The 15283-nt window shown below is 43.4% G+C and overlaps 1 protein-coding gene across 1 annotated transcript; it reads left to right on the top strand.

Moving 5' to 3' along the window:
* The first annotated feature begins 256 nt into the window (after positions 1–256).
* Positions 257–11996, top strand: LYZL4 (lysozyme like 4). The gene is made up of 4 exons (XM_008709872.1): positions 257–395; positions 509–658; positions 4180–4258; positions 11890–11996. Exons 1-4 carry the CDS (start codon positions 257–259, stop codon positions 11957–11959), a joined length of 438 nt encoding a protein of 145 aa, XP_008708094.1. The 3' UTR covers positions 11960–11996.
* Positions 11997–15283: the final 3287 nt, after the last annotated feature.

Consider the following 15283-nt stretch of genomic DNA (forward strand, 5'->3'; position numbering starts at 1 on the left):
GAGGAGGAGAGGCAGGGTTTCAGGTGTCCTGGGTTTGCAGTGACACGAAGCTGAGGATTAGGGTGGGAAGAAGTATCACGCTTAAGCCAGGCAGAACTCCCTTTTTTCTAAACACACTGAATTGCACGCCCCCACCCCACAGTGCCCTTCTTTTCCTTCAGAGAAACCAGTGTCCCTGGGATCCCGGCAGGACTTCTCTGTGACTCTGCCGGCTCCTCTGGCCACTATTGACCTGAGCTGCCAGGAGCCTGAGAAGATGAAGGCATCCATGGTTCTCTCCCTCATTGGCTACCTGGTGGTTCCCAGTGGTGCTGCTATCTTGGGGCGTTGCAAGGTGGCTAAGAAGCTCTATGAAGGAGGCCTGGATTATTTTGAGGGCTACAGCCTTGAAAATTGTGAGTAGGCCCTTCTTAGCCCCATCTCCCCTCACCTCCTTTTCCTCTGGCCCCTGCCCGGGCATCCCCAACTCCACCCTCCTCCGAGCCACCCACCTCCTGTTCCGTCTTAGGGGTGTGCCTGGCTTATTTTGAGAGCAAGTTCAACCCCACGGCCATCTACGAGAACTTGCCCGGTGGCTACACTGGCTATGGCCTCTTTCAGATCCGCAGCCATGAGTGGTGTGACAAGGGCAAGAACCGCTGCCACATGTCCTGCTCCGGTAGGTCCCGCCCCCGTCTGTCCCACACCAGGGCACTGGGGGCTGCAGCACAGAGCACGGAGGCCAGCCTTCCGGGTGGCCAGCGTTTCTAGGGTTGGAGCAGGGAGGCGGAGAGCCTGGCAGGTGCGGGGCCAGGGAGGCTGAGTGCAGCACACCAGAGCGTGCAGGGAGAATGGGCTGTGGGTGATGGCCAGGCACAGAGTCATGGAGACCCCCATCCAGATGGGCAGGATGAGAGGAGGTGGGGAGGAGGCTGTCAGCATCAGAGCCACCCGAGCCTAAAGGGCTAGAGCAGAGGGCTCTGCATGGGCCTTATTTCACCCACACTCTGCCACACACTCTTCTTCAAGGCAAACAGATGCTGCCACTTAGACAGGCCCAAGGGGCACTGGGAAGAGACAGGAGCATGGGAGCTTTCCCTGCTGCTCTCAGGGGTCCCAAGTACCTGTGGCCAAGAGGATGCACTGGCCCAGGTTCCCTCATCCTAGCACTCACTGAGCACCCACAACGAGCCGGCCTCCTGGAGCGGACATTCCAGTGCTTGCTAACCTCAGGGTACTCCTTTAAGCTCTTCGTAGGTCTGAATTCATCTAATCTTCACAAAGACCCCCATGACGTGGGCACTGTTATTATCCCGTTCTATGAAGGGGGAAACTGAGGCCCAGAGAGGGTAAGTGCATGCCCAAAGCCACACAGCTGTAGGTGGTGTTGTTGAGAGGCAAGCCCACACAGGGAGCCAATAAGCTGCACAACCACACCAGAGCTCTCCCTGACCCCGGAAGCTGTCATTCTATTGCAGGAGGGTCTGAGGGCCTGGCACTCTCAGGGTCTCCCTGATGGGTGAAGCTCCCTCCCCCATGGTGAGTGAGAAACATTCCAGAACCTGTGGCTTCTGAGCTGGGTCTTTAGGAGACAGAGTGGAGAGGTCATGGTAAAGCTTGTAACCTTCTTATATGGTCCAGGAGAAAGCTGCTTGCTCTTGGGCCCCATGCTTGGCCTGGGGACTCCAGAGAGGAGTAAGATGGTTTCCAGATTCAAGGAGAAGCAGAATTGCAAAGTAGGAGGGAAGGGTGCAGAAAACACACAGGAACCCAGTGGGAATCCCAGCCGTTCCCATTACAAGTGAGCTCCATGAGCTTGTGTAGGTCTCTTCTCAGAGCTTCCTCATCTGTGAAGTGGGGATGACATTAGCTACCTCTTAAGGTTGCTGTGAGCATTAAATGGGATAATGTATGTAAAACACTGTGCAGGGCCCATAGGAATCACGTGATCAAAGTCTAGCTGAGACCTACACATTAAGAATATAATTTAATTACTGTGATAGAATATTCAATGTCACCCTGAGCTTCCTGGCAGCCAAGGCAAAAAGAGAAACCCAGTAGGCCCATAATTTATATCTCATAAGAAGAGAGATTGATTGATTGACTGCCAGAATCTGACAGAAGAAACAAATAATTATCTGTAGTGGAGGTGGTACCGAGTGTTGTGATGAAAATAGGGTGGATTAGATATCCTAAAAAACCCTCCCACTAGATAAAATTAAAAAAAAAAATCTGGAGCACCTGGCTAGCTTGGCCAGCAGAGCGTGCAACTCTTGATCTCGGGTTGTGAGTTGAAGGCCCATGTTGGGCACAGAGCCTACTTAAAAAAGAAAAATAAATAAATCTTCCATAGTACCTGGGTGAGATGGCAAGAAAGTAAAATCCCTAAAGGCTAAAATGAGAAGCGAGAATCCAGACTGCTAAGTGAAGATTGAAGTTGATGATGACCAGGTGACATCTGCTGTTTCCCTGTGGCCTAAGGCACAGGTTTGAGGTCGTTGTGTAGACAGGGCCTGAGCAAGATAAGGCGGTGCACTGGAGACTCCACTGAAACCCAAGACCCCAGGGAACTGTACTGTCAGCTGAAGGATGAGCCAGAAAGCCCTGAAAGCAAAGACATTCTAAATAGAAAGGAAAACAGTCTCCTTGGGAATGTGTCACCACAAGCCAGTAGGACTCACAAGGAAGCAAGGCGCCATTGAGAGGTACTAAGCAGGCCCTGTGCCAAGTCCTGAGGACAGTTCAGAGGAATTGTATACTGTCCTTGTCCAGCAGGGTGAGGGACAGAGAGAGCACAGGCTTTGAGGCCAGACAGAATCTTGGCTTGACCTCTTACTAGTTATGTGATCTGAGCCTTAGTTTTCTTATCTGTAAAGTGGAGGTAATAATAGCACTTATGTCACAAGGCTTTTGTGAGTTTTTAATATACTACAGTGTATATAAAGTGCTGAGCCTGGTGTTGGGTATACTGCTTGGTGTGTGATGAATACAACTTCAAAGAATTTACAAAGTAGCTGGGGATTAGGATGTGCGTGTGTGCATGTGAACATGGACGCACGTGTGTATCTGTGTATGCACATATGTATCTTTGTATATATGTATTTAACAGATTAGAGCTGAATTGAAGTGACATTTTATTCAGAAGAGGGGAGAGGGTGCAGTGAGCTAGATGGTCAATGACAGCGTTTTAAGGACTGTCCTGTTTAGATGAGCAGATCCAGGTTGGGCAATGAGTGTGAACAAAGTCCAGGAAGAAGAGCTGCATGTGATTCCCAAGCTGTGGGTATCAGGAGTGGAGCACCCACCTTCAGGGCGGGTGCAAGCTTTGTCTCCTGCCCCTTGGGAGGTCTCTAACGGGGGGGGTGGTCATGGAGGAAGGCAATGGAAGGTAAGGTGGCAGAAATGGAAAGGCATGTTGGGGAAAGGGTGGACTAAGCCAAGGATTTGGGGTTCTGTTTTACAGGCAACTGGGGGCACTGAAGTCATGTTTTAAGGAAAAGCAATCAGACTGGATTAGGGAAAGGGAGAGACTGAAGTGTAGTCAAGAAGGACAGTATTGCAGTAACCCAGGTGGGAGGTGTCCGCTTCCACATTCAAAGGAGAGAATGGAATGTTGGTCCCTCAGAGACACTTCTAGGCCATCTCCAATGCTGTTTCTTCTGCCTGGAAGAAGGCAGTGGTCCCTCTGTGAGCCCCTTTTCCTTACCTAATCTTCTAGATGTCATGTGGCCCAATAACCCTTCCCTGACCCTTCGAGTCTGAATTGAGTGCCCCCACCCACCGCTCCCACATCAAGCTCCATTCCCCCGTCACTCCAGGTATTCTTTGTATTACAATTGTCTAGGATCTTTCTCTCCCCCTTTCAGACTGTGGGCTCTAGGAGGACAGGGACAGATTTACTGGGTTCACCGTTCTACCTCCACTGCTTCTTATATTGCTTAGCACAGAATATTTGCTATACATTTTTTTAATGAAAATATTATTATAAGAATTAAAAGAAGAAAATCGATAGATTTAGTAAAAGATGACCACAAGCGACTATCTCCCAGTGTTGTCTGAAAAAAAAAATCTAAGGATAGATTTATCTTTGGAATCACACGGAAACCTCTCTAATGTGGGCACCCTGTATCTTCCCTGACGTCACTTTGACTTAGCTGCCAACTTGTGGAGTTGTTTTGTTTCCCTTTATTTTCTCCACAGCTTTACTGAACCCAAATTTGAAGAAGACAATTGAATGTGCCAAGAGAATTGTAAAAGGAAAAGACGGTATGGGAGAATGGTAAGTGGTACATTTTTGAACAGTCTTGTTAATGACCTTCACCCATTATCTTTAATCCTAATCTCGGCCTAATCTTGGTCTCTGCACATCTATAGTCTCAAACTAGCAGGATCTTACTCACCAAGCTAAGCAGTAGAACACTACTGAGTTCTGCAACCCCAAGGTCTCAGAAGGAAGGACATAATTATCAGACAAATTGCCTTAAATTGAATATATTTTTCCTTCTCAAATATTGTTTAGGGTTATTCAGGAAGCTAGGATGAACATCCTTGAAATAAATATCTGTATATATTTCTGATTATTACTTTCATCTAAATACTTAGGTTCTTAATGCATGTTGTGAAATGACTCTCCAGCAAGTTTGTACCGATTTACAGTAATAGTAAGAGTGTAGTGAAATGCCTATTTATTGCACTCTCATCAATTATAAGCCTTTGCCATCTGAAAGGTAGATAACAATTTTATCTTCTTTTGCATTTTGTGATATTCCATTGGGGTTTCCCCGCTAAGTTTGTTATATACTTATATTATTTTGTGATTTTTTCCCCTGCTCTTGTCCTTTGCTTATTTTTAAAATTCAGATCATCATATTCATTTGAAAGAACACTTTTTTTTTATTAGGTGTTAGATGTAGTAACAGATAGTTATATATTTGTATTTTTTTAAATTTCATTGAAGTTCATGTAAGTTGAAATAACAAACACACAGCTAGATTATCCATCTTATTTACATATTCTTGGTTACTTATTTGGCACTATATTGAGACATCTTCTTGGTTCTCTTTTTTTTTTTTTAAGATTTTATTTATCTGACAGAGAGAGAGCGAGAGAGCACAAGCAGGGGGAGCAGCAGAGGTCTGAACCGAAGGCAGACACAACTGACTGAGCCACCCAGTTGCCCCAATAGTTATATACTTGTTATCAAAAATAACTGCAACTCCGATTTCTTCTTTATGCAGATACTTGCTTCGAAAAGCCATCTAAAATTTACAAATGTTTGGGCCTGTGTTTGACCTCTTTCACTCAATATTTGTTCATATTGTTGTGTACAGTTCTAATTGGTTTGTTCTCATTGCTGTATAGTATTCCATTATATGGATATATCAGTTTATATATCCATTTTTCTGTTGGTGGGCATTTGGGTAGTTTTCACTATTTTAGTGTTGCCATGAACATTCTACAGTTTTCTTTTAGTGAATATATAAATGGATTCATATTGATTATACCAAGGAATAAAATCACTGGTCATAGGATATGCATATTTTCAGATTTGGTGTATTCTACCAAACCTTTTTCTCAAGAGATTCAATTTACACTTCCTTTTTTAAATAATTTAATTTAATTTAATTTTTGTTTATTTTTTATTATGTTATGTTAGTCACCATACAATAAATTATTAGTTTTTGATGTAGTGTTCCATGATTCATTGTTTGCATATAACACCCAGTGCTCCATGCAATATGTGCCCTCCTTAATACCCAACACTGGGCTAACCCATCCCCCCACCTCCCTCCCCTCTGAAACCCTCAGTTTGTTTCCCGGACTCCATAGTCTTTCATGGTTTGTCTCCCCCTCTGATCCCCCCCCTTCATTTTTCCCTTCCTTCTCTTAATGTCCTCCACGCTATTCCTTAAGTTCCACATATGAGTGAAACCATATGATAATTGCCTTTCTCTGCTTGACTTATTTCACTTAGCATAATCCCCTCCCGTTCCATCCATGTCCATGCAAATGGTGGGTATTCATCCTTTCTGATGGCTGAGTAAGATTCCATTGTATATATGGACCACATCGTCTTTATCCATTGCTCTACTGAAGGACATCTCAGCTCCTTCCACAGTTTGGCTATTGTGAACATTGCTTCTATGGACATTGGGTGCATGTACCCCTTCTTTTCACTATATCTGTATCTTTGTGGTAAATACCCAATAGTGCAATTTCTGGGTCATACGGTAGCTCTATTTTTAACTTTTTGAGGAACCTCCATACTGTTTTCCAAAGTGGCTGTACCAACTTGCATTCCCACCAACAGTGTAAGAGGGTTCCCCTGTCTCCACATCCTTGCCAGCATTTGTTGTTTCCTCCCTTGTTAATTTTTGCCATTCTAACTGGTGTAAGGTGATATCTCAATGTGGTTTTGATTTGAATTTCCCTGATGGCTAATGATGTTGAACATTTTTTCATGTGTCTGTTAGCCATTTGTGTGTCTTCTTTGAAGAAGTGTCTGTTCATGTCTTCTGTCCATTTTTTGACTTGATTTTTTGGTTTTTGGGTGTTAAGTTTGAGAAGTTCTTTGTAGATCTTGGATACCAGCCCTTTATCTGTAATGTCATTTGTAAAAATCTTTTCCCATTCTGTGGGTTGCCTCTAAGTCTCTTCAATAAATGGTGCTGGGAAAATTGGACAGCTATATACAGAGGAATGAAACTGGAGCATTCTCGTACACCACACAGAAAGATAAACTCAAAATGGATGAAAGACCTCAATGTGAGACAGTAATCCATCAAAATCCTAGATGAGAACATAGGCAGTAACCTCTTCGACATCGGCCACAGCAACTTCTTTCAAGACATGTCCCCAAAGGCAAGGGAAACAAAAGCAAAAATGAACTTTTGGGACTTCAAGGTACAAAGCTTCTGCACAGCAAAGGAAACAGTCATCAATTTACACTTCCATCAGCAGTTGTAGTTTTCAGTGGCTCCAAACTATTGTCAGCGCTTGGTATTTTCTAGTTTATTTTTGTGACTGTGTAGTGCTATTGAATTGCGTTTTATTTTGTATTTCCTTGGCAATTAATGAGATTGAGCACTTATTCAAATGTTTATTGGCCATTAGATATCCTTCTATGTGAAGTGCCTGTTCAAATCTTCTGTCAGTTTTTCTATTGTATTTGTCTTTGTCTTATTAATTCATCAGAAATTATTTATATACTCTGGGTAAAAGTTTTTTGTTGGATACAAGTATTACAAACATCTTCTTTCATTCCATGGGTTACCTTTTCACCTTCTTAATGGAGTCTTGATAAAGTGAAATCCTTAGTCCTAGTACAGTCTAATTTATTATTACTTTCCTTTTATGGTTATTTTTGGTAATTTTAGAAAAATATTTGCCTATTCCTAGGTCATGAGAGATTCTTCTTAACTTTTTTTTCTAAAAGCTTTATTTAATCTTTCACATTTGGCTCTACAATACCTTTTTCTTTCTTTTTCTTGGTTTATTGCATTGGCTAGGATCGCCAATAAATGTTGGCTAGAAGTCATCCTTGTCTCATTCCCAATCTCATAGGTAAGAAGTTCAATATTTCTTTATTAAGTGTTGTATTTTCTTTAAACTTACTGAGATACTCTTAATCAGGTTGAGTGTTCTTTTCCATTTCTAGTTTGTTAAAGGTTTTTAAATCATGAATGGGTATTGAATTTTGGTTACTACATATTTAATATCTTTGTAATTCTGTGTTAGCCTATCCATCTTTTTTTTTTTTATTCAAGTTGTTGCCTTTTTCATCTCTCTTCTCTTCCATGGCTTTCTCCAGAGGTTATGCCAGTTACATCTTATTGATGATGTCAGTTTTATAAAATTTACTTCTGGATTCTGTAGTATGTTATTCTCCTAGGAACGCTCTTCTGAATTTAATGATGATGCCCCTTTTCTTCTACTAATATTTTCCCATAAGTACCATGTTAGTTACGCATATTTAGTATTTGCCAAATAGGTTATGTGACTTTTTCTTGTTTCAGCTCACACTTTGGTAATGGTCAGACTCCCTTCACAAATGCTCTTCTGGGCATAGATTGCTGTGCAAGTCTCCTGACCCAATATCCACTTTGGAGATTTTCCTGACATGTGTGTCTAGTTCTCTCTTATAGGCTGAGTCAGTGGAGTACATGAAAACCCTTCATTCCCAGCATGAACTTCTACCGCCTCCACGTTTATCATGGGCCTCCACTATCCAGTAGACACTGTCTCACCACCAATTTCCACCTTCTTTTGCCTTTTCCACCCTCTCCCTGTCCCACATTTCATAATTGACTGCTTGGTTATTGCAGGATATTGTAGTTACCAGTTAGATCTAGAAACAATGTCATATTTCCTCAGTTTCAGGTTGTATATCTTAATATTTTTGGTATTAGGGTTTATCCTATAATCAATGTGTCCTCCAGCAAAAGTTGTTAATAAATCATTAACATATTTTATAATAGAAGGTATCTTACAATAGAGGAAATTCTTTAATCATAGCTGTAATTTCTTTACTTCTTTGGTATGTAGGCTTTGTGTGTTTACATAAACATCCTTATTTAACCCTAAAAAATCCTTATGCCATGAGTATTCTGCTTCCCCATAAAATGAGGAAGCAGAGGCACAGAGAGGCACAACAAGTTACCCATGGCCACAGTGTTGGAATTAATTCTAGATCTGTGCTATTCTAGGCTTCAGCTTTCACAACTCTCCTCGAAGAGATGAGGATGGTTGGCCTGGGAGATCTGTGCTCTGGTCATGTGGAAGACAGCCAAAGCACTCTGTGCAGTTCTTCTGTGGGGTCAGACGCAGGGTTTCCAAACAGAATCAATGAGTGCAGGAGGGGCAGACCTGCAGGTGGATTGATTCAGCCAGTGGAAGTCTTGAGTGGTATTTCTTACAGTGACCCTCAGGGCCTGTAGGCAGTGGAGATCTTGTTCAGAATCTGGCAACAGGAAGTGTGTCAGTCTCAGAGATCAGCTTTTCATTGTTGCTTTTTTTGTCTTTTCTGTGCCTTTTGGTGCTAAGTTCAGTCAGAGATTTTTCTCTGTTTTTCTTGCCTCTATATCTCCAGCATCTTGCTCTGTGCCTGGCATATAATAGGTAATCCCTAAATGTTTGTTGCAAGATTAAGGCTGCATTTGGGCTGTTACCTAGAAGCCATTAAAAATTTTTTGAATTTATCATTTCTTATTTCTCAAAATAAAAATAAGACATACGTGTTTAAAAATGAAAATCAAAACATAAACTACTTGCTTTTGTCAGCAGCCTCTTGAAAGTCACCACTATTAATGTGTCTTGTAAATCAGAGAAAAATATGTGTATTGAGAATGAGAAAAATATTTAAAAATACATGTGAGGGGTGCCTGGTTGGCGCAACTGGTTAAGTGTCTTGGGGTCAGGTCACAGTCTTGAGGTCCTGGGATCAAGCCCCAAGTCAGGCTCTCTGCTCAGTGGGGAGTCTGCTTGTCCCTCTCCCTCTGCCCCACCCCCTGCTTGTGCGTTCTCTCTCTCTCTTTCAAATAAATAAAGAAAATCTTTAAAATAAAATAAAATAAAATAAAATAAAATAAAATAAAATAAAATAAAAACACATGAAATCCCGACATACACACTGACCTGCACCTAAAATTTTTTCACTTATTAATAGAGCTTGCAAATCTTGGCATATCCTACCTAGAGGTCTCTGCCCTCTGGATGCTGCAGGTAATTACCTGCCAGTCCCCTATTGATGAACATTGAGACTGTTTCCATTTTCTGGGCCTCTTGGGTGCATTTAAATGTTGGTAGAGAGATTGCTAAACTGGCATTCAGAGAGTGGGCACCTCCAGATACATTGCATGACGGGGCCTGGGTTCTAGGTTGTTCATCTAGAACAATAAAATTTGTGCATTTTTTGGAAATTGAGACTTATAAAATGATGGCATTCTATTTTGCTTTGCTTTTTTTTTTTTTTTTTTAGATTTCATTTATTTGCTTGAGAGAGAGAGCGAGAGCGCATGATTGTGGGCAGGGAGAGGCAGAGGGGGAGAGAGAGAGGTAGACTCCCCACTGAGCATAGAGCCTGACATAGGGCTTGATCCCAGGACCCCGGGATCATGACCTGAGCCAAAGACAGACACTTCACTGACTGAGCCACCCAGGCGCCCCTGCTTTGCATTTTTAAACTACAAAGAAGTTGAGCATCTTTTCATGTGTTTGTTGGCCATTTTTCTCTGAACTGAGATGATAATGTTTTCTTTTGTTTTTATTGATTTTATATGTGTCCTTTATAAATTAGGGTAATTAGACCTTTGTCCGTGATATCTATTTGAACTACTTTTTTTCAGGTTTGCTATTTGTATTTTGACTTTGTAGTATTTTCATCATGTAAGAGTCTTATATTTTCACAGAATCAGATCCCTCAATATTTTGTTTTGTGGCTCCTGAATTTATACGAAACTATACTCTAAGTTTGTAAAGAAATGAAGCCATGTTTTCTTCCATATTAGAATGGTGTCTGGCACAAAATAAGCCTTATATTAAGTTTTTGTTAATAAATTAGAAAATAGAATTTTCACGATTTTATGTTTTTATCTTTAAATTGTTGGCCTTCTTGGAGTTTATTTTGGTATAAAAAGTGAGGTAGGGATCCAGCTTTATATTTTTCAAATGGTTAATCAGGGTTCTCATACCGCTTATTCATTAATCCATTTTCCTCACTAATTTAGGAGATTGCATTTTAAAGTGGGAGTCCCCTTACTAATGTGTCTTCCCAGTGTTTAAAATATGTTTCATATAGTCTCTACTCTCCAATTAATTGAAGCATGGCTGGCTCTCTAGGGTGAGCACTAATGAGCTAAAATCATCTTTATTGTACAGCACTAAGTAGAGATATGCTGGGCCAGGCTGATTAAAGCCTTCTCACTTGCTCAGGACTCCCAGCAAAGTGAGCTCTTATTAAACTAATAAGCACCCACGTCTTTTCAAAGCTCAGATCAAGCAGCCCTGCAGAGTTGAGGCAAACAGGAAGTGAGAAGACCAAGGGCCTGCATGCCCACAGGATTCCCTTCTGTAGTGCCTGCCCCGGGCTGTGGGAGAGCCTTGCAATTTCTGAAAATAAATATGTGTGTGTTTTCTCTGCTGCTTTATAGCTGTGAGGGGCCAGGGGGTCACAGCCCCCTTCTTTCACTGTGGGACCCCTTACCCTGGAAGACTCACGGAAGCCTGTCTAGCTGAGGGATGGCCTATCTAAAGAGGATTTCTAATGGCCTGCAGCTGAGCTGGTGAACCCCACAGCCTCTAGGTTGGGAGAGGAAGACCTGGGGTCTGGGTGCTGGCATGGGGGCTGGGAATAGAAGGATCACTCTTAGGAGAACAAAGAGAAAAGTTTTGAGAAACTCAGTCTAGCTGGCCTAGGCAGGGTTGAGGAACTAAGGGTGAAGCACGTGCATGGGAAGGTGAAAGAGGCCCTGGGTCAAAGTCAAGGATTCCCATTTCTGATCAACGGTCTGCCTAGGACTCACCATCTGAGCCTGGGCAAGTCATGGAACTTCTCTGATGCTTACTTCAGAGAAGTTAAGAGTACTTCTCTTGCTGGGTTGGGGGATAGCTCCCCAGTTCACGGTGTGGGATTTGTGGAAAAAAGTGGGGGGGGGTGGGAGCATGAGGATCTAAGGGGCACCAGCTTTCATGCTAGGATGTGTTAGAGTCAGACAGAGGGTCATACTCTAGAAGCAGAAAAGCCTTCAGAAACATGCCTGCAGCAGTTGGGGTGGTGAATTCAAATGCTTCAAGGCTGGGGTGTAGATGGGTCGGGTCGGCCGGGGTGGCGGGGAGGTGTGGAACCCTGCAGATCCTGAGCTCAGACACTGGGAAGCCCCCTCTTGTTCACTGTCCCTGCTTTCCTCTCTACAGGCCCTCCTGGTCCCTGAACTGCCGGTTCGCGGACAATCTGGCACGGTGGTTGGACGGTTGCAGGCTCTAGCTGCAGTGGCGGCCCTCACTACACTTTCCAGTGGGCACCTTCCAAATGAAGATGCTTTCCTGTTTGCTGCCTTCACTCAACCCTGTTGATTATCTCACTGCTGGACAGCTCCAGATGGAAAGGGACAAAAGTTTGCTTCATCCGGGGATGCGGAATGCAGAATAAACCAGCTTCTTACGCAACCTGGACCCAGGGTCTCCACTTGTCTTATTATACTGTGATCGTTACTAGCATAACCATGGAGGATCTGAAGGAAGGAAATTATCTGGAAAACAAGATGTGTCCATGATTGTCAATATTAAGTAGGGAAGAGAAGAAAAGATACAGTGGAAGAAAAGAGGGGTCAAAGGCAAACAGGGACACCAGTCCCTGCCTGTGCCCCTGATTGGACACACAGGTGGAAGTAACACTATAAAGTCCTCCTTGTACTTCTATGGAGAGAATCCAGTGACGGTTGCTCTTTTTTATTTTTTTAAATAAAAAGTTAAGTTTCAAAAAAATGACCAATAGTACATACTTGCATTAGAGAAACAAAAATACAGAAATGTTAAAAAAAAAAAAAAGTTCTCCCATGATCTTAGCTCCCAAAGGCAATTGCTGTCATGCTTTGGTTACATTCCCTTTGGGTTTTTCTTCCTGTAGAGGGGTTTTTCTTTTTCTTTTTTAAAAGATTCATTATTTATCTGAGAGAGAAAGAGCGCGCACACACGCACAAGCAGGGGGAACGGCAGGCAGAGGGAGAGGGAGAAACAGACTCCCTGCTGAGCAGGGAGCCAGACCCGGGACTTGATGCCAGGACCCTGAGATCATGACCTGAGCCAAAGGCAGACGCTCAGCTGACTGAGGCACCCAGGCACCCCTCTTCTTTATCAACAATGCTCTGATAATGTTACAGGTTGAGTTTGGTACCTCGTGTTTTAGAAAGAAAAAAAGCATGGTAATAAATCTTTCCCCTATGTGGATTGTGATTTTAAAGAGAAAGGGGTTTATTTCTGAAGCTTTGAGGCTTACAGAATCCTTGCACGGGATGGAGCAGCAGAGGCCGGGCTGGGCTTTTAGAGCATCCCTGCCCAAGCCATGGGAGCAGAAGCAGAAGCAGAAGTAGCTTCTCGTCGGAAACCAGGTCACCTGCCGGGACCCAAACGTGGAGAGCACAGTCCCTAACCTTTCAGCCTTGCATAGGAGGGAAAGAACTGGAGTGGCATCGAGAGAGGCTGTCGGCAGCACGGGCTTCACCACGGGTGTCAGAGTCTGCAAAATGAAATCTTAGTGCTGGCTAATATTCCACTTATGAATGCACCATATTTGATTTAACTTCCCCCCTACTATTAGATTTTTAGATATTGCCATTTTTAAACCATGACAAAGAATGCTATAGTGCCGGCTTGTGGCTGCCCTTCTTTCATTTTTTACACTTTTAAAATTACATGAGTCACATATATTTAATGAGGAAAACTTGGAAAGTACAGATAGTCATAAAGAAGGAAATTAAAAATACCCGTCATTCCCTGCTGGAAGCAGAAGTTTGCATCATTGCTATGCAGCCACGGTTGAGAGCACTGATGTGGGGATGGTGTCAGTGTGTACCTTTGCCTACTTCAGTGCGTTCATGTGCACGTCGGGTTCCCTCACAGACATGGACCACCGCGTATATACAGCTTGTACCTTGCCTTTTCCATGTAATACTCTGTGGCCTGATATTTCCAAGTTTACGATAGGAAACCCAGCACTGTTTTTAACCACCTCACAGCATTCCTGTATGTGGACAAAATGTAACGAATATAACCTTCCCTTGTTACTGTGCTCTATCCAGACACAAAGTAACTGACCTCGGGGAATCCTAGCCCCCGGGAGTCAGGCAGGACTGAAAGCAAATCAGCCTTTCTTTTTTTCTGCTTCTTGGTTGCTTTCCGAGGGGAGGAGAAATAGCTATAAGTTAGAAAATCAGGGGCAGAACTTTGACTCAAGTCAGTAATGACTGATCAGCTTAATGAATTGGTTTCATGTCGCATTCCCCCCTTCTAGAGAAAAGGGTGTTCCGCAGTTCCCGACCACAGGGCAGGAATCCTGCAGTAAAATCCCTGCTGCTGGCTGCACCTGCTGTTGAGGCAATGAGAAGCCTCTGAGACCCTGAGAGCCACTTCCTTATTGAGCTGGGAACCCCACGCTGTTTCCGAGGGTGGGCCCAAGTGTGATAATGCACCTGACCTCAACGCAGCCTTCGCCCAGACATTAGTGACAACCTGCAATTGATTAAAACGCTATCTCCTCAAGTGCCAAATCCAGCGTGCTGCCTCCTCCTTCCAGCCCATTACTTGGCCATGGCTCATCATCGGCCTCTAATGGCCACTCTGTCAACAAGGGCGTGAGACTGGAGGACAAAGCAAATGTTAGTGTATTGATCGGAACAGTCTCTCTGGGATTTCCCAACATCAGCTCCTGGCTTGGGGCTCTCAAACCCACTGATAGTGGGCATTGTGAAGACCACTCACTCTGGGACCAGCTCTCCCTGTCTGGAATAGGGATTGATGAATGCTTCATTTCTTTTTTTTAAAGATTTTATTTATTTATTTATTTATTTATTTATTTATTTGACAGAGAGAGCACCAGCCAGCGAGAGAGGGAACACAAGCAGGGGGAGTGGGAGCGGAAGAAGCAGGCTCCCAGTGGAGGAGCCTGATGCGGGGCTCGATCCCAGGGACCCGGGATCATGCCCTGAGCCAAAGGCAGATGCTTAATGACTGAGCCACCCTGATGAATGCTTCATTTAAAAATCTCAGTGGTGACTCCCATTACTATTACTTCTAGCACCACTAGCTACACACAGACACATATATTACACATAGGCCTTTACATACAATATTTTCAAACCTTGCAAAACCTTCCAAGGTAGGTATGAATTGTAACCATATCACAGGTGGAAAAACTGAGGCTCAAATGGGCTAAACAATTTGGCTTCACTCTGTCCTGGTAAGGGATGAAGATAGAATAATTATCTCCGCATTCTGCACACAGCCCACTCCACACACATCACCTGTACTGATGTGAATTTTTCATTCCATTCATTAGCTAGAATATTGGTCTCCAGCTTTTCAATTAAGACTTGGCCCTGAAGACGTGTTAGGCACAACTAGCACAGAACAATGGGTCATTGTCACAGTGCACAATTCATGGGCTGGGAAATCGAGGTCCTAAGAAATGAAGTAACTTTCTCAGCTACACAAAATAAATCAATAGAAAAGGCAGTGTGGTGACCTGCCGTGTTCCCAAACTTCTGTCATGATGAAAATCTGTTAACATGCTGATTCCTGGGCCATGGCCCAT

Source organism: Ursus maritimus, unplaced genomic scaffold (genome assembly GCF_017311325.1).
Source record: "Ursus maritimus isolate PB19 unplaced genomic scaffold, ASM1731132v1 scaffold_20, whole genome shotgun sequence".
Classification (NCBI taxonomy): Eukaryota; Metazoa; Chordata; class Mammalia; order Carnivora; family Ursidae; genus Ursus; species Ursus maritimus.